Genomic DNA, 18,368 nt, shown 5'->3' with positions numbered 1-18,368 from the left:
GGCTAAAGGTAATAGTGCATAATTTTTATTATGCATTATATAAAATTGGTAAATAGTAACTGATTTCCTTTTTTTACAACTTCTAAATTATTCAAGTATAAAATTGTATTTTATTTTGGTAAACTCAATAGCTGATATTCCTTTTCTATTTCAACTATAAAATCACATATGGATTTTTAAGCATCTTTACTGAAGTGATTCTTGCTTTTTCTAGCTACAAGACAATAAATGGCAGTGTTTATGAGTGCTGATAAGATTCTGAATTCTATTCTGTCCTCATTGTTCCTGCTGTGAAATGATTGCCTATTTTAAAACCACCCAAATAGAGACTGATTGCTATTATGAACAAAGAAGACTATTCATAGAAATAACCTTCCTTCTTAGCATTATGGGTAGCAATGGTGATGAAAAGTCATATACTATACTGTAAAAGTCAGTCTTGCAGTGCACCCCAGTCACGGGCACTGAACGTTTCACTCACTTGCTTGTTCATCATTTAACTACTTAACCTATCAGCCATTCAACTCTGTCTCCTTTTCCAGACATAGCTATTTGATGTTTCCAGGCAAAACACATCTTCTTTTGCTTGCTATTCATTAGTGTCCATCAAAATATACTTTTTTATATTAAAAAATAAGAATGTGCTGAGATGGAATGCCAGAAATAGGCCATTTTTCTTGGTAATGGACAAATAGCATCAATGGGACCTTCCAGGGGTGAACACCATGTCTTTCAGAAGCTAAATGATTCATCTGACAAGATAATGAATTGGTTGCTTTTTTCAGGGAAGATTTGCAAAGAATTTCCTTTCCCTGGATAGACAATTTAGAAAATGTTGTGAAAGGATATAAAAAGAAAGGATAAAGAAAGAAAGCTAGTTTAATACAAATGGATTCCAGTCAGAACTGTGGACATGTAATACTTGGATATCTTGAAAAATATCTCCTCCTGGGCTGACTTGTATTTGAGATAAATATTATTCCTGTGGCTAGAAAATTAGTTTTAGGCTTTATTTAGGATCTTATTGAAGGCTGGATGAAAAAAATCACAAAAGTGATTTTTATTTTATGAATTTACATCTTTATAATAATAATATAAACTTTATTCACCTTTTTGTGTTTATATAAATAGCTAAATAGACATAATATCTGAATTTGGCTTAAACATATATCTATACTCTTTTATCCTTACAAAACAATATCTGAGACCCTTATTACAAGGGAACATTACAAAGGCTCTATGTTGAAGAGTTTTGGGTTGGGTTGGTGATGTCTTAGTTCAGGCTGCTGTAACAAAGTATTAGGGATTGGGTGGTATGTAAACAACAGAAATTTATTTCTTACAGATCTGGGGACTGGAAGTCCATGATCAGCTTGCCAGTACAGTTGGGTTATGTTTAGAAATCTCTTCCAGTTTGCAGGCTGGGACATGACCTCTTCTTGCCCTCAGGTTCAAACTGAAACATTGGTTCTTTCTGGGTCTTAAGTCTGCCAGCCTTTGGACTGGAACTACATGGACAGTTCTGGTTCTTAGGCCTTCATATTCAGACTAGAACTACACCATTGCCTTTCCTGGGCCTCTAGCTTTGCTGACTATAGATATTGGGACTTCTCAGCCTCCATAATCGTGGGATCCAATTCTTTACAATAAATCTGTTATATATTTACAGATTTACTATATATACTATAGTATATAGAGTACTATATATATATACTATTAGTTCTTTTCGTATCCACCTCTGCCCATCTTCTGAATGTGACAGAAATTAAAGGTATAATCAATAATATCAAACTGTATTTCACACACAGAGACAGCAAAATCCACAACATGCATTCTCCTCAATACTTACTGATAAGCTTAGACACATAATCCCTATTCAATACAGGACTTAAGGCAGAAGATAATGTAAATGCACTCAGAGCAAGAAATCTACTTTAAAATTTTATTTATTAATAATCTAACTTCTTGCAAATTCAAAAAATTGAGGTGAGAAGTAGCCACTGGCAAGCATCTATTGCCTGCAATCAATCAAATCCTTAAAGTTTTTCTAGAAAAAAAAAACTTTTTAAAACCTGGCTTGCTCAAGGTTAAAGTTGTTGATTTTTAATAACTGCAAATACCAAAATGGTCTTTACTCATTGAGAGTACTGTGAAATAACACTGTCAATTGGAAGTTATTTTATAATTGATATTTTCTGGTGATGTATAAAAACCCTGCTGTCTAGGATTCTAGATGTGGTACTATTAATGCCTATGAAATCAAAATAAGAAGGGTTTGGTAAGTTGTACATGGTATTAAGACATTAGGATTCCCATAATATTAGTCAAAAGTGACACTGGAACTTCTAGTGACCCTTTAAAGTTGCTCCTTCAATGCAGCTGGTTTTCACTCATTCCTGAGGAAGAGTGTGACCAGCCATGTAACAATAAAGTAAGAGTTTCAAGCTAATTTGGATTTACTCAGTTTGTCAATAATTCTCAAGCCATTTTGCTGCCTATATTGCAGAAAGAATAATAAATTATTCCAGAGAAAAATCAATTCACAGGTACAAGAGACTGAAATAGGGCCAGTGTGACCGGAGTAGAGGGATAGGAAGGTAGGGGATGAGACAGACCAGGCATGGTCTTAGAAGTCATGTCAAGGAGTTTTGTGTTTTTGAGATATGCTGATTGACCCACTTTCTGGGTAATTGAAAGTTTTCCATTTTCATATTTCAGAAGAGTACAATACTGGAAATGGATTTGGGTTAAGAGGAATATATTCCTAAAATGTTAGCTATGGCTTCCACTTCAGTTCTTTGAAAACATACCTATCACCATTGGTTATTACAAAAAATTAAGTATACTAAAATGAATGGTAGAAAGAGAGATTGGTTCAGAAGGTTAAGCTGTTGATTAAAGTAAGTTTATTGATGAGAGGGAGGAAAAGGTTCCACGAGGAATTTAAGTCTTGTGCAGTCCAATCTTGGCTGAACTGACCCTATTACTATAGGCAAACTAATTAACCTCCTTGTGCCTTGGCTGCTTATCTGTAGAGTGAAGATAATAATGACCCACTAAAAGAACTGCAAATCATTCTATAAACACCAACAGTTACAAAAATAATATAAATAATTACTTAGCTCACTTGTAAGATTTTAGTCTTTATCCCAGAGTTTAAACATCTCTCTGCCTAAATAGTATGTCAAACAACTTTTTATGTGTATGCATGTGGTAGAGTGAGCTCGTGTTTAATTTCATATATAGTCAAATTTGTATTTATTGAAAATGCACTTTCTGATGCCTATTGTTCAGTCTGCAATACACTGGGTCTTAGATTATCACTCTAACTCTTATTGGCAGCACACAGTTCAACACAGTGGAGGAGCTGCTGAGAAAGAAGTGGGGAGGGGAATTGGGGGGAGAAATAGATACTTCTAATTTCTTTTTAAATGACAACTCTTCTTGCCTGTTAAATAAGAGTATGCTTTTATTGTTTCATAAGCCTATTGCAATTATATTAACTATAATTAAGCAATTCAAATTGGATCAGCAGGCACATAATAGCATGCCAAGAAGTGGCAAAATGAAGAGTCTCCTAGTTGTGTTTTATTGTGGATTCACTGATTCACATTGAAATTGTCATCTCTTCTGTGATATTTCCGATAATTTTGTGGGAAGTGTTTATAAAGCTGTATTCCTTCAGTGGCATAAAGATTACCTGTTTCTGTAATTATTCTTGGTTACCATGCCACACTTTCTTTAGCAGATGAAAGGAAATAATAATTAAACAATAAAATGCTTACAGAATTGGAATGACTGTTTCTTTGTGAACTCGGAGAAGAATCATATATTCTCTTCAATTCCTTCTTTTTAAAATTCATGCCTAGTAAATATGTAGGTGGTTTCCATGATGATATTAATGACTCAGACGTGTGACTGCCATGTTTTTGCTGGTGTGATTTGGCCTATAGCCAAATGGCTGCCTAGAGATCCTGATTAGTGGCCAGGACTAGCTAGTAAGGGATAGTGAACTGGACAGAAACAATCTCTAACTTCCAGCCAGTTCCTCTGTTATGTGACTACTGTTGTCCTGACCTTTGTTCAGCTAAAGCAGGGAATAGGCATTTGATTTCTTCAGTGCAGGCTGAGCAATATATCTAACATGTATTATGTGTTTTACTGAATTCTCACCTGACTAGGACTTCTTTCCCAGTTTCCATTTCTTTCTGCTCCGGCATTGTTCCCTTTGATTCTGTTGGATTTTGATGGTCAGGGTTTGTGGTCAGATCTCTGAGCAAATTTTTCTCGGAGATTTTATCTATGGAAAGGAAAAAACATACAGACAGAAGAATATATGCCACTCTTGATAAGCCATATTGGACAGCACAAATTACAGAGATCCTGCTTGTTTCTCCAAAATAATCTTAAGAATGCCTCTCTTAGGATTCCTGCTAAACAAAGTAGGACCTTATGCAGGAGAAGTTAACTTGTAGATACCTTCAGGCTGATAAAAAGTATACTTAGAGTTGGTGTATTATGTAACAAAAGGTTCATACAGTATATTCCTCTTTGCAACTAGCAAAGCTGAGATTAATAAGGAATAATCATTCAAAAGGCATTTCAGTTCTGCTAAAGTATTATTCATAATTTGTGGCTGAAACTGAAGCCTCATAAAATTCAGAAAAATAAAACAGGCAGAAGTGATATCATTGACATTATTTTAGAATTTTGCTTTCTAGTTTTTTAGTGAAACCAAATTTTTGTTTTTGGTCTGATCATCTTTAGCTATGATATCTTTTCTGAATAAACAATGCAAACTAATATGTGTTAGTTTCATTTTTCAGTCCAAAAATTAAAAATTTCCCTTCAAGCCTACAAATACAATTTCTTTTTTTTTTTTAGACAAGCTTTCATTATTTTTTTTTTTTAAAGATTTTATTTATTTATTTGAGAGAGAGAATGAGATAGAGAGAGCATGAGAGGGTCAGAGGGAGAAGCAGACTCCCTGCCGAGCAGGGAGCCCGATGCGGGACTCGATCCCGGGACTCCAGGATCATGACCTGAGCTGAAGGCAGTCGCTTAACCAACTGAGCCACCCAGGCGCCCTACAAATACAATTTCTAATTAATATAGTTTAAATTGTAGTGTACCAAAAGGATAATCAATTCACTGGTAAATATTTGGATTATAGAGAAGATTTTAATGAAAGTAAATGGCTTAATGTAAAAAGAAAATATAGAAGGAGCAAAGAAATAGAATGAACAAAATTTAATGGTTATTCATTGTCCACAGTTTCTAATTTATTTTTAATTGGATGCACTGTGCTTAGGAAATTAGAATCAATGCTCAAATCATAACTTTTATTTTTTTGTAATACATTATAATTGGAAAAACTTAAGCCAATCCAGTATTGAAAATCTGGATTCACAAAAATGATAAATCATGGGGTGATCACTTACTTTCACAAAAGTTTTTACCATATAAGTCTTTTAATATGAAAATTCCTATGATCCATCTAAAATCTTCCAATGTACAAAACTTTTCAGGAACATGTTTCAGGAATAAAGGGAATCATAAAATGAACTCACTACTTAGAGTTTTAAAATGTTTATGACTACGAAAGCTTAAACCTCTGGATTTCCAAAAACAAGTTTCTTCATTATGTATCTCCTACTTACATTTATTTTGGAATTATAGTAATTTTGGCTAGAAGATAGAAACCACAGTAGTATGTTTAAATGAGAAACCTCCGAATTCCTAACTTTAACTTTGGATACAAAGGACCATTACTGTAATCATGTTCTTGGAGTCTGTGTCTAAAGACTATATTCCAGATGCAATGTTCCCACGTATATGGAATCTTACTGAGAGGGGCAGGATAGGGTCCTTTTTATACAAGCACATGTGGTACACTAGTGAGCTTATCAGTATTGAACAGATTTCAGAGTAAAAAAATTGCACTTTTAGTATGTCATTTTGTACTCTAAGAGGCTTTTGGTAGAAATAAGAGAGAAGGACCTATTTTCCCTATGTATTTGCGTCAAACCATATTTTCCCATTTCTCTTTATCTAACCAAAAAAATAATTTTTCAGATCTCTAACGTTATACTACATATTGCTGCCTAGGAAAGTGACAGCCAAATCTTTTTCCTATATCTACAAACACTGAGGTAATTAGTGTAAGATCTTTTAGAGCATAGTTCTTAACCTCTAGCCACAGATGTCTAGTGCGCTCATGGACTGGAACTTTTGAGACTGTATGTTGCGTATGCATTTTTTACATGGAGAGGATTTAAGGTTAACATGAGCTCTTCAAAGAAGTCTGGGCCAAAAAAAGGTTATGAACCACTGTGTTCGTATATTTTTCTAGGAGCACCTGCACTCCTGCCCCCAAATTAGTATTGAAATAGAGCAAGAAATATGAGTAAAAGAATAATAGAAAATCCCTTCTGAATATAAAAAAAGCAGAATCTGTAAAACAGAGTACTTCTTAAGAGGCTTTTATTGACCATTTCTTATAAAAGCATGTGAATATAAGCTGCATCACATACTTACATTACTCATTCAAGCTATAGCATATGCATTACATTTACAGTATTACTTTTCTGCTAGTACCATTTAAATTACTGACTATTCTTTAACAGTTCTTTTCTTCCCTTCTAATAAGGAGTTTCTGTTTATCATCATAACATTTGGATTAAACTAACTCTAATTAGATCCTGTTACCTTACTAGATCTTTTCTAGACATTACCAACCCCTTCTAAAATGACGCTGCCTCTACTATGGCAAGTCAAAGCTATTTAGAAATTAATTCCAGCCTAATTTGCTTTGTGGATAAGCATTTTAATTACAAAATAAATCCTTAATCATAGCTCGTTGGTGAAGACAAGAAACGAGTTATTGCCCATTCTTGGATTCAAAGCAGAACAACTTTAAACATACTCATGAGGACTTAAAACAAAAGGATCCCTGTCAACTATAGTCAGTGTGGGTGTCTTTTTATCCATGCAGCATGTTATTTGTTTGTGGGAACAGATGGTCAGATTGTTTGCATCACCCTCATCACGAAAGAAACCTAAAATACACAGCAAATCTTGGTCTGGCATCTGGGTGAAGTTTTGTCAACCTCACATTGTAGTTTTCCCCAGCTTCACACACGGACAGCAGGATTCCCACTTTTGTAGCTGCCCAGATGAATAGTGTACGTCTTTTCTGTGAACTGTGCTCTTTGCACATTGCGTAGCAATTGCCAGATCTCATCAGCACACTTAGTCAAATTCTGCCCTGGAATGTGTGCCCATGGCAGATAGTAAAATCTGGAATCAAAGTGTTCTGATATGGTTGCTTTTACTGAATGTGCAAGAATGAGTACTGAATTTGCCCTCCACACACCTGGCTGATTCTGTATTTGGCCTGGCAGCATCTCACTCTGGGCCTCTGTAATACACTTTCAAACTGCTTGGCCCCCTTGTAGCAGCACATTGTAGAGACCTGTGAAGGTGTGAAACATCTGCTTCCGTCTTCAAGTGAGGAAATAAGTGATGCAGAAAGCCATTAACCTTCCACATTTTATCAGTGGCACTAAATAATTGCTGGAAAAGGAGGAATCCAAAGAACCTAATTTGGGAATACGGCTGTGAATTAGACAGGTGTTGGTTCAGTTGGCTTTTTTTTTTTGGACGGATATAAAAAGGAAAAGACTTTTAAATGCTTTCATTCGTTGGAATGTTTGATGTGGGTGATGATATCCCTTGGTTGAATTTCTAACTCTTTTTTTAAAAAAAGATTTTATTTACTTATTTGACAGAGAGAGACACAGTGAAAGAGGGAACCCAAGCAGGGGGAGTGGGAGAGGGAGAAGCAGGCTTCCTGCTGAGCAGGGAACCCGATCCGGGGCTTGATCCCAGGACCCTGGGATCATGACCTGAGCTGAAGGCAGACGCCTAATGACTGAGCCACCCAGGCACCCCTGAATTTCTAACTTAAAACACCAAATACATTGTGGGTTCTGTCTCAAAAACAAAACTACTTTTATTAGACACCAACGATATCTAAGTAATTAGATGTTAGGTGAATTAACAAAAACTAAGTCTGAGTACTTTGATTACATGCATAAATGACACTATCATTTTCATCTTAATGAATGAACGTTTGGAATAAAATGATAAATAACACAGTTTTAAGAAGAGTATAATTTATGATTATTCTCTGGTACTCAAGATTGTATTTTTGACTCAGCCTGTTTAATTTTGTAGTTACTAGAATATATACAATAATTTTAATTATAACATTTTGATTATACTTGAAATTTTATGATATCTTTGTGGATTGTCAAATGACATGGAGGAAGCTGACAAACATTATAGGGATGCGTATAAAATGGAACCTGAAGGAGTGTCCTAAAATGTCACAGAATTTGAAAAATGTAATACTTTATATTACAAATGCTCATGCAATCTATAAAAAATCCAGAGGAGAAGGAATCAGAGTAGGTGAGAGTTCTGGAAACCATCTCATAAGGAATAGTTAAGGAACTTAGGGTCTTTAGCTGAAGTACTGAAGACCAACTAGTGAGTGACATAGCAGTTATTTCAGATTCTTTGAAGGGCTGTTGCATAGAAGAGAAAAGACTTATTTCATATACACCAGAAGGCAGAAGAAAGATCCATCAATGGGATTTACAAGACAGGCAAATAAAATCCAAACATTCTAACAACTAAACTTGTCTAATAGCGAAACATACGGCTTTGTGAGGCAATGAAAGCCCCATTGCTGGAGGTATGCAGGCAGATGCTGGAGACTGCACTGAGGGAGGTAAGATGGGGTCCTTGCATTGGGTCAGAGGTTAGAAGTCCTCTACTCAGCCTTAAGGTGCCAGAAAGTCCTGAAGGGATTTTTATATTTAGGCAGTTTTCTTGTTATTTTAAGATACATCATCACAAATAAAAAAATGAATAAATCAACAAATAGGAAATACAGATCCATCTAAGGTAGCTTTGGTATTGGGTCAGGATTAGGGATCCTGTCCTCTCTCAATGTCATGCTTTGTTTCAGGTACTTTTGCACTGGGATTAATTCATCTAGAAAAGACATTTTATGTATAGGTATTAACGAGTGTGGTAAGTTACTGGTGCTGGGTACTAAGCACAGAACTCTAATCCTTACATCACTAATTCTCTGGGTAACTCTGGATAAGTTGCTTTTCTATAACAGTTTCCTCATCCATAAAATGAGAAACACTTTTGTCAAGGGGATTTCTGTGAGGATTAGATAAAGACTCCATTCAGGAAAAATGCAATATAAACACAAAGTGTTCCGCCAGCCCGACTGGGGTAAATTATCTTTTTAAAAAATATATATATTAACTCTTTCAGAGCTGCACAGCATTGACATATATGAGGCATGCAGGAGCTGTTATTTACTTAAAAGTGTATAAGGAATCAGGAAAGCAGAATGCAACTTCTTACAAATCAGGTATATTCTTTAGCAGAAAAAAAGCCTAAAAATAGTTTAATTTAATTGAATTATGCAGATATATTTAAATCATCCAAACTATAAAATATATGGTATTTTATCAGAGAAATAAAAAATAAAAATAAAACATCTTATCCACATTGGTTAGAGACTCTTAAGTTTTTAGTTTATAAAATAGGTGGAAACCGAGGAAGTTTTCAGTTAAGAGTCTTGTCTTCTGTTTGATATTTAAAACAAAGAATAATGTCTATGCCTAACTTCTCCTAGCTGATCAGCTCTCCTTACCTCTCCATCTTTAGCAAGGCATCTCTGTTCTGTATTATACATATACACAGTAATGGTTATTGATTGTGCACACAGATGGGCACCTGACCTAAAGAAGGTGGTCAGTCCACAGTTGGCTGTGATTTGGGTGGTGGTATGATAGGCTCAGCCCAGTGGAATAATGGTTGCTATCTAAGTCAGTCAGACCATTCCCTCTGGAATTTAGAGTGGGAAAGGAGTAGACAGGAGTGAGAGCAGTCCAAAGTAGATATGCAGAGAGAAATGCAGCAGTCATGAGAAATGAAGCCATGTTGACTATGAGCAAGAGGCAGAGAAATCAATTAGCTCCTAGGGCTGGCTCTGTCCCTTGAATGGTTTTCCAGTTCCAGTTATCCATAGGTTTTCTTACCCTTGAGCCCTTGTCACTGAAGTCTCTGTCCCTTGCCAAATCATGTCTCTGTCCCTTGCCAAATCCGCATGGTTAGGAATTTTCTTCATCATGTCAAATTATAAAGAACATCATATTTATCTTTTTTCTAGACTAAGTTTTCAGAAATTTCACATGCCGTGTTCATTCATTTCTCGTTTCTTTTGTTCATCATCACATCAGGTATGATTTTGAAAGAATATTTCTTATTAAGCTTAATAACTGTAATTGTTTACGACATAAGGGTTTTTTTCTCTTTTTTTCTTTTTGGATGCAGCAGAAAAATATGCTTGAGTAGTTTTGTTAAAAGTTTCATTCATTTTGTTGTTGTTGTTCCTATATTCCCACATTATCCTTTGGTTGATGAATAGAATTGACAGTTACAGAAAGTGGACTATACTACTAAAATTAGCCATAGTACCTCCTGTGCGTGACAATTGAACTGGTTGATCTTATATAGGGAAGCCTTTCCTGATTCTTAAAAATTAAATTTCTGTACATAGTTTGGCTATTTTCCTATTCCTTACAAGGCAAATTAAATTTGTATAAGTTAACTGTTATTTCCAAGGACTAAAGAGTGGTTTCTTGTTTAAACAAGCTAGGATTTTCCCTCCTTTTTTCTGCTATATTTGAAAAGTTAATATATTTTGTTTTTTAGAGTAGTTTTAAGTTCTAGAGCAGATTTTAGCTTTCCAGATTTCTGTCCAAACTGAGCTGGCTGAGATGCAGCCTAGGTCAGTTTGGAGAGTGGTGGGGAACTGGCAAGGCCTGGGACACCTCTGCAGACCTGGAAATGTGTTAGACTTGGAACCTAGAGATCTTGGCTGTAGACAGCTATTTGGCACGGGAGGCCCAGAGAGGACACCACACTTGCAGTCTGTTTGCAACACAAATTTGGGATGGAGGGCATGAGTGAAAGAAAGGGAAGAGTAAGAGGATAATAAAAACATTGCAAGATTCAGAATCTTGTTTAAGGTTGTCACTGTTCATACATATGAATAACATCAAGTACCTACCATGTGGTTGGTTAGAGGTCACAACATGGTTATATGGACTAAATTTGACAAGATTTCAGGTTTTTTTTTCAGTGATTTAAAAAGAGAATATTCAAACATTTAAAAAAGTCAACATTTAAAAATTGAGAGATTTCAAATTAAAATTTGTATTTGCAGTCTCTCTCGATGTCTGGCAGCACTTGCCTCTCATCCCCACACGGCAGTGATTGGTTGGCTGAGTGGCCTCTAGCCTCCTTAGACAGGGCATGCATGATCCTCATTTATGCTATCTGACTTCTATCAACACTGGAATTTATCAACCTTGGTGCTAAATGTTTTACATATATTAACTGATTTAATTTGTACTCACAACCTAGAAGATTTATGACAGTATTATCCTTATTTTATACATGAGCAAACTGAGACTCAGAGATGTCAACTCTCTTGACTATGGTCACTCAAAGCTATTAAGTGGTAGAGATATAATTTGAATTCAAGCATGTCAAACTCTAAAACAAGTGCTCTTTCTAGTAAATATACTGCCAGTATACTGAATTTATGTTATGGATTGGAGCAAAAATCAATTTCTTATTTCTTTTTTGCTACTTTTTAAAGTACAGAGTATTTTCCTCAGGAAACAAACTGAGGGTTGCTGGAGTGGTGGGGGGTCGGAGGGATGGGGTGGCTGGGTGATGGGCATTGGGGAGGGTATGTGCCATGGTGGGCGCTGTGAATTGTGTAAGACTGGTGAATCACAGACTTGTACCTCTGAAACAAATAATACATTATATGTTAAAAAAAAAGATAGTAGGAAGGGAAAAATGAAGGGGGGGGGGAACGAACCATGAGAGACTATGGACTCTGAGAAACAAACTGAGGGTTCTAGAGGGGAGGGGGTGGGGGTATGGGTTAGCCTGGTGATGGGTATTAAAGAGGGCACATACTGCATGGAGCACTGGGTGTTACACGCAAACAATGAATCATGGATCACTACATCAAAAACTAATGATGTAATGAATGGTGATTAACATAACATAATAAAATAAAACTAAAAAAAATTAAGTACAGAGTTTTTTAAAGCCATATAGATTAGTTTTCTGTTGCTGTAGCAAATAAGCTTAAAGGCTTAGAACAACACTGGGTTTATTGTTTTCCAGCTTGTAGAGGCTGCCTGTGTTCCTTGGTTTGTGTCCCTTCCTCCATCTTCAGATTGCATCATCCTATCTTCTTCTGCCTTTGACCTTCCTGCCTTCTTCCTACAAGAACCCCTTAATTATATTGAGGCCTTCTGGATAATCTTCCCATCTCACGATCCTTAACTTAATAACATCAGCATTTCCCCCCACCTCATGTAACAAATTCATAGTTTTTAGGGATTAGGGGATGGATGTCTTTGAGGAGCCATTATTCAACCTAATATACCATACTAGCTGTGGGCACCTAACTTTGATCCATTTCCACGCTAAGTCACCTTACTGTATCATAAACTATTAGGGAAGTCATTTACATATCCTCTACTGGTACCAAAACATTTTTTAAAGAAGGATTTAATGTACTATAAAGTGAAGTGGAAGCCTAAGAAAGATGATTGTAATCAAAAGAGGACTTTAGAAAGTTATCTTTATTTGAATCCAAAATGTATTACGTTCTTCATTTCCATGGCAGATAAAAATTAAACCATGCTCTGCAGAAGATAAGAGTTCTATAATCAGAAATCAACATCTGCAGATATTGTGACATTGCACCTGCATGTTTTGAAGTGAAGAATATAAAAATACCAAGCACATATAAAAGGCTATCTTTAAACACTAATAATTTTGCTTTTTCAAAACAAAATATCTTAAATATAACTGTTATTTCTATTAAAGACTTTGAAGACATGCTAAGTCTGCAGATTTAAATGAAACTATTTTTTTTCCTTTCCACTCAAAAAGCTTCTCTGTTAAATGAAGTTTCCACAAGAGTTTTTATTACCAGCTATGAAAAATTAAGCTTACAAATACACTTCGAAAAAAGTATAACAAGGATAAGAATAAACTTTCATCCCAAAGATGTGATCTTTGGTTTCAAACCATTAAGGTTGTATTTTTATGTGGGAAGAACTATTGATTTGAAACCATCACTATTATAAAATAACTCATAGTAAAACAGAATGGTAGCAGAACATACATGTGTATATGTCCAGTGGTTACTTAGAAAATACTGGACAGGGTCTTAAAAAAGGAATTGGGTCTGCTATGGAATCACTGACATAGGAATGAGTTATGGTAGCCCTAGGAGTAGATGAGATTTCTAATGGAGAGAGTTTAAAGGAAGAAGAGCAGAGGTCTGGGCATTGAAACTTTAAACATGTACAATCAACATCAATTTTATTATTTTATAACCCTTATCTGAAATTATATTGTTCATTATATGCCTATGTTAACACAGACTTGGCCCATATTGTTTGCTACTATATCTCCAGTCCATAAACCGATGCCTGGCACAGAGTAGGTAATAAAAAAGCATCTATTGAGTAAGTGACTGAATGAAGAAATAATATTTTTATAAACATTAAGATCTTTAAGGTATCTCAAGTATGATTTAGCCTAGGTGATCAACCTAGTCAAGGTAACATATTTCGGAGAGATACGCATTTTACTTTATAGATTTTTTTTCCTATAGATTTGGGTTCTGACCTTGTATTTTGGTGTGTGACTCTTCAACGGGAGTCATCTTGGTTTGGAGAGATTTCTTTTCACTTTTGTTTTCTCCCTTTAAGAAACAAAATAAAGATTGTACACGATGAATTTACATAAAGTAAATTTAAATGTAAAATATAACACAGAGTTTTTCATTCAGTGAACAAGCCAATCGTTAAAGTTTATCATTTGTTTATGGTATACTGCAAATGATAATTCTTGTACTTAAATGAATATTCTTGGCTCTACTATTGCATAATCAGCCCCGACCTTTACAGCTTGCTGGCCTCAGGCACTCTTTTTCTCAGTGTGGTTGCTGCATCTCTCTGGCACATGTTCCTCCCAATTTCAGTCCTCACTCCCCACAGCCCTAGTATTGGTCCTGGTCTACGTCTTTAGTAGTAGAACTTAAAGTGATGGAGAGAAGAAAGTGTCTAGTTTCTTAATTCAGAGCTCTCTTTTTCTTCTCTTTGTGATTTCATTTGCTTCTACCTCACCATTTGAGCATCTAAGCTTTCCTTTGAAATGTATGTATGTCTCACTGGATGTGGCCAGTGTGTGTCTGAGGATGTGGGGACATCCTGTGGGGACAGAGTGAAATGAGATATAATGTTAGAACATAGAAATGTTGGCTCCCAAGCTGTTCAAAGTCTAGTAGGGGAAACAAACACACAAAAGTGTAAATGCAAGGAAATGTTACAGGCGATGAGACAATGTCTGTAGAGGAAAGAACAGGGCATAAAGGTGGAGTGGTCAATTCTACTGGAGTAGAAGGAAAGGGAGGAGACTATTACAAATCAAGATGATTTTTTTTTTTTTTATGAACAAGGCATGGAAAACATTCCAGGCAGAGAATGCCTACTTACCAAAAGTCCAAGGTGTGATTGTATACAGGAGGTTGGGGGAGACTAAAGTAGAAGTGGTTGAATGGGAAAGAGTGTGAGAAAATAAGGCTAGCTAAATAGGCAGGGACAAGGGCCTTGAAAGTCTCATAAGCCTTGATGTGGAGTTTGGCATTATTTATAGGCACTGTATATCAGGAACATTTTAAACTAAAAAATAAGTTAATCAGATGATTTAATTTAAGCCTGACAGTAACCATATGTGTTAGGCAAGACAGCTATTATTATTCTTATGTTATCGAGTAGGAAATTGATTAAGTAGCTAGAAAGATATGTATCCCTGGATATATTATGGAGTAGTGGTAAAGCCTTCTCACTTCAAGTACTTTTACATCATATTATGATGCTATTCATAAACATATTCATCATAGTCTTTTCATGTATACAAATGTAGATTTATGTGAATGGTGTCTTATTCTGTAGTATGAGAGTTTGGATTAGTCTGAGTTTGCAGATCTTGATTTATTGGTTATTGACAAATGGAAGTCACCTATGTTATTTTGGTTTAAGAACTAACTCTTTAAATGACACTTTAAAAGAACAATGTAAATTGATTTATTCATTCCTGAATATCTTCTTATAGGCCTCAAATCATCTATTTGTTTTTCCAAAACTTGTTGTTTAAATGCCATTTTATTTATTTATTTATTTTTTTTTATTTTTTTTTTAAAGATTTTATTTATTTATTTGACAGAGAGAGAGATAGCGAGAGCAGGAACACAAGCAGGGGGAGTGGGAGAGGGAGAAGCAGGCCTCCCGCCGAGCAGGGAGCCCGATGTGGGACTCGATCCCAGGACCCTGGGATCATGACCTGAGCCAAAGGCAGACGCTTAACGACTGAGCCACCCAGGCGCCCCTAAATGCCATTTTAAAAGGTTATATTCTGTGGATAAAAAATGGTTTTAACTTTCTGTCATTTTTAATATTTAGCATATTTGAAACTAGAGAATAACTCTATTTCCTCTACCAACGTGTTATTACATCAAAAGAGTAGATGCAAATAATTTCCCAAAATATGCCTTTTGAGATATAACATGATGCCAGTAGACTTCATGTTAACATCCATAAATTAGTACTGCTGGAATGTCATGGGATATACACAAGAGTTGATCTACCTGTGTCTAGTATAAGTACTTCTTCAGTACTACTGTTTCTGAAGGAAAGACAACTCTGTAAGGAGTTTTTGTTCTTTTTGCCTTCTCTCGAACATTCCTTTATCCTGTGAGTAGAGTATTTAGAAAGTTGATTCAACTAATATTCATTTGTTCTGAAGAAGTACAGCCTTGAGATTGAGCTCTCAGGTGCTGAAGTCAGATAGAACGGGGTTTCAACCCAAGCTTTGCCAGTTGTTAGTTGTGTGTAAGCAACAAATTATAACAGGACTCATGGTTACTCTGAAGATTTAATACAATAGTACTTGGAAGAGGCTAGCACCTTGCCTGGCACATAGTAATTATTGTTAGCTATTATGTTCTCCGAGAGAATAATATATTAGTTATTTTTATGTGCTCTTTTGAAAAATAATCATGATAGGCAGGGGTTAAATATCATTGTAGTGACTTTCCCAGGAAGAAACAACGAGACTAGCTGAAGGAAAATACCCAGTTCAACATTTGTGATATTCCATGAGTTTTTAAGCATATTAATAATTTTCAAAGCATGGGATTATTTATTTTAGGATAAGAATTAGAAAAAGTCAAGGGCAATGAAGCAATGCTAAGCACATCCTCCATATCTGTTCTCCATTGCAAACACAGTCAATGTTAATCAGAAATGAAAGGCAAATTTTCCAAGGCCAATGCTAAGTAATCTTGGTGTTTTCTATACTCTAGGCTCATTTAAACCTGAATCATTAGACCATGCTGTTTTAGTCCCTGAGGTACAGCCCTGCTTGTACTTGACATCTTTCATCCAATTCTTTTAGATGGGAAAATAATTATTGCTCTAAAAATCTTTAGCACTTTTAGGTAAATCTAGTCAGTAATTTATGAAAATTATTCTGTAGATAGTTGTAAGTGAATATTGATCATATAATTATCACTTTGGACTTAAATCTGTCATATAAACACAAATTACTTATAATAGTAATAATAATATTAATAATAATAATTGCCATTTGAGAAGCCTTTACTATGCGCTTTAGATATACTGTCTCTAGTTTACACAACAAGGCTACGAAGCAGGTATTATCTTCATTTTACAGATGAGTAGACCTAGAACTTATGAAAAATACTTATCTAGAGTAGGGTTCCTCCACTTCGGCAGTTTTGAAATTTTGAACTGGATAATTCTATGTTGTGAAGGGCTGTCCTGTACATTCTAGGATGTCTAGCATAATCTCTGGTCTTTATTCACTAGATGCAAGTAACATCTCTACCCCTGAGCTGTGAAAACCAAAAATAACTCCATACATTGCCAATTGTCCTGAGTGACTAAACTGTTCCCTTTTCAAGAACTCCTAGTCTAGAGCAATTACTGTTAAATTGTAGTTTACCACAGTCAGGATGCTTGATATTCTTTGTTGAAACTAATTCATATAGCCCATTTAATATTTGAGAAATTATTTCATTTTGGATTATGTAGAAGTGTAAATCAGCAACAAGAAGTCCTACTTGGCTTTTCCAACTCCTTCTAAACGTTTATTAATCATTTTAAAGCAAATATATAAAAAAATAAAGCAAATATATATAGTATATATAAAATGATGTGGATAAAACTCCAAAGACAAACAGCATGACCCAAATGGTAGCAGGTGAAACAGCAAAGCAATCTTACATACCACAGTATATATTAAAACACTGGACAAAAATCCATCACTAGACAAAAATGATAAGAATCAAGACTGATTTAGGAATGTAAGTAGCATACCTGTCTTGTGGATTGCTGAAGCTGATTGCTTGGATCAGGACCTTGTTTATTCTCATCATTCCCTTCTCTAGGCTTCACCTTGTTGGACTTTATTGTCAACAATTTAAACATTTTCTCTGAGGTGGTTCTGAAAACTTCTGTTTTTACGACTCTGTCTCAAGGTAGAGCAATGTACTTTGTTTTTCTTTTCATTAGTAGACAAGCCAATTAGTTGTTTAATCAGGATTTTGTTCTCGTTAATTCCTAGAGGCAAGGCTGTAGCTAGTTGGGGCTTTGGCTTAAAAGCAGCAAATTACTTCTGCTTGGGTGATTTGAATTCTGTTTATGAACTTTAAAGAGTCAAAATGCCCCGGAGAATAGTTTATAAGTGGAGGATTAAACAAAACTTCACTGTTGACTTGAATTGTTTAAATGTGATCACATTGCCCATTGGTTTGTTTATTTTTCTTTTCTAATTACCCACCTACCCATCTCCATTTAACTAATTTAATCAAAGTAACATGCAAATGATTAAAAAATAATATGTGCATAAGGGCTTATAATATAAGGAACAATCCTTATAAGGAAGAGGTCCCCCAGAGTTCCCATCTCTAGTCCTACACCATGAGATAACTATTTTTTTTCCTTTTTCTGTCTTTCTAGTGTTTTTTAAATAAGTATTTTATTAATTGATCAGATTAATGGAACTCTTAGAAACTATAGTGGAAAATGAGTAAATGAGGCTTTGCATTCCCAATAGCCTAAATGTTCATCTCAGATTCATAATGATGATTA

General features: G+C 35.2%; 1 protein-coding gene across 1 annotated transcript in view; it reads right to left on the bottom strand.

The window, feature by feature from the left end:
- The window catches only part of CNGB3 (cyclic nucleotide gated channel subunit beta 3), a 136,537-nt gene extending 118,832 nt beyond the window's left edge, over nucleotides 1–17,705 (bottom strand). Inside the window, exons 1-3 of the mRNA XM_078071673.1 lie at nucleotides 17,595–17,705; nucleotides 13,822–13,897; nucleotides 4,174–4,300 (exon numbers count right to left, since the gene is read on the bottom strand). Of these exons, the coding sequence (XP_077927799.1) occupies nucleotides 4,174–4,300; nucleotides 13,822–13,897; nucleotides 17,595–17,705 (314 nt within the window). The remainder of the gene's footprint in view (nucleotides 1–4,173; nucleotides 4,301–13,821; nucleotides 13,898–17,594) is intronic.
- Between the last annotated feature and the right edge of the window lie 663 nt (nucleotides 17,706–18,368).

This window comes from Halichoerus grypus, chromosome 5, assembly GCF_964656455.1.
Source record: "Halichoerus grypus chromosome 5, mHalGry1.hap1.1, whole genome shotgun sequence".
Lineage (NCBI taxonomy): Eukaryota > Metazoa > Chordata > Mammalia > Carnivora > Phocidae > Halichoerus > Halichoerus grypus.
The sequence above is the reverse complement of the archived record's forward strand: the minus strand, read 5'-3'. Positions and strand labels throughout refer to the sequence as shown.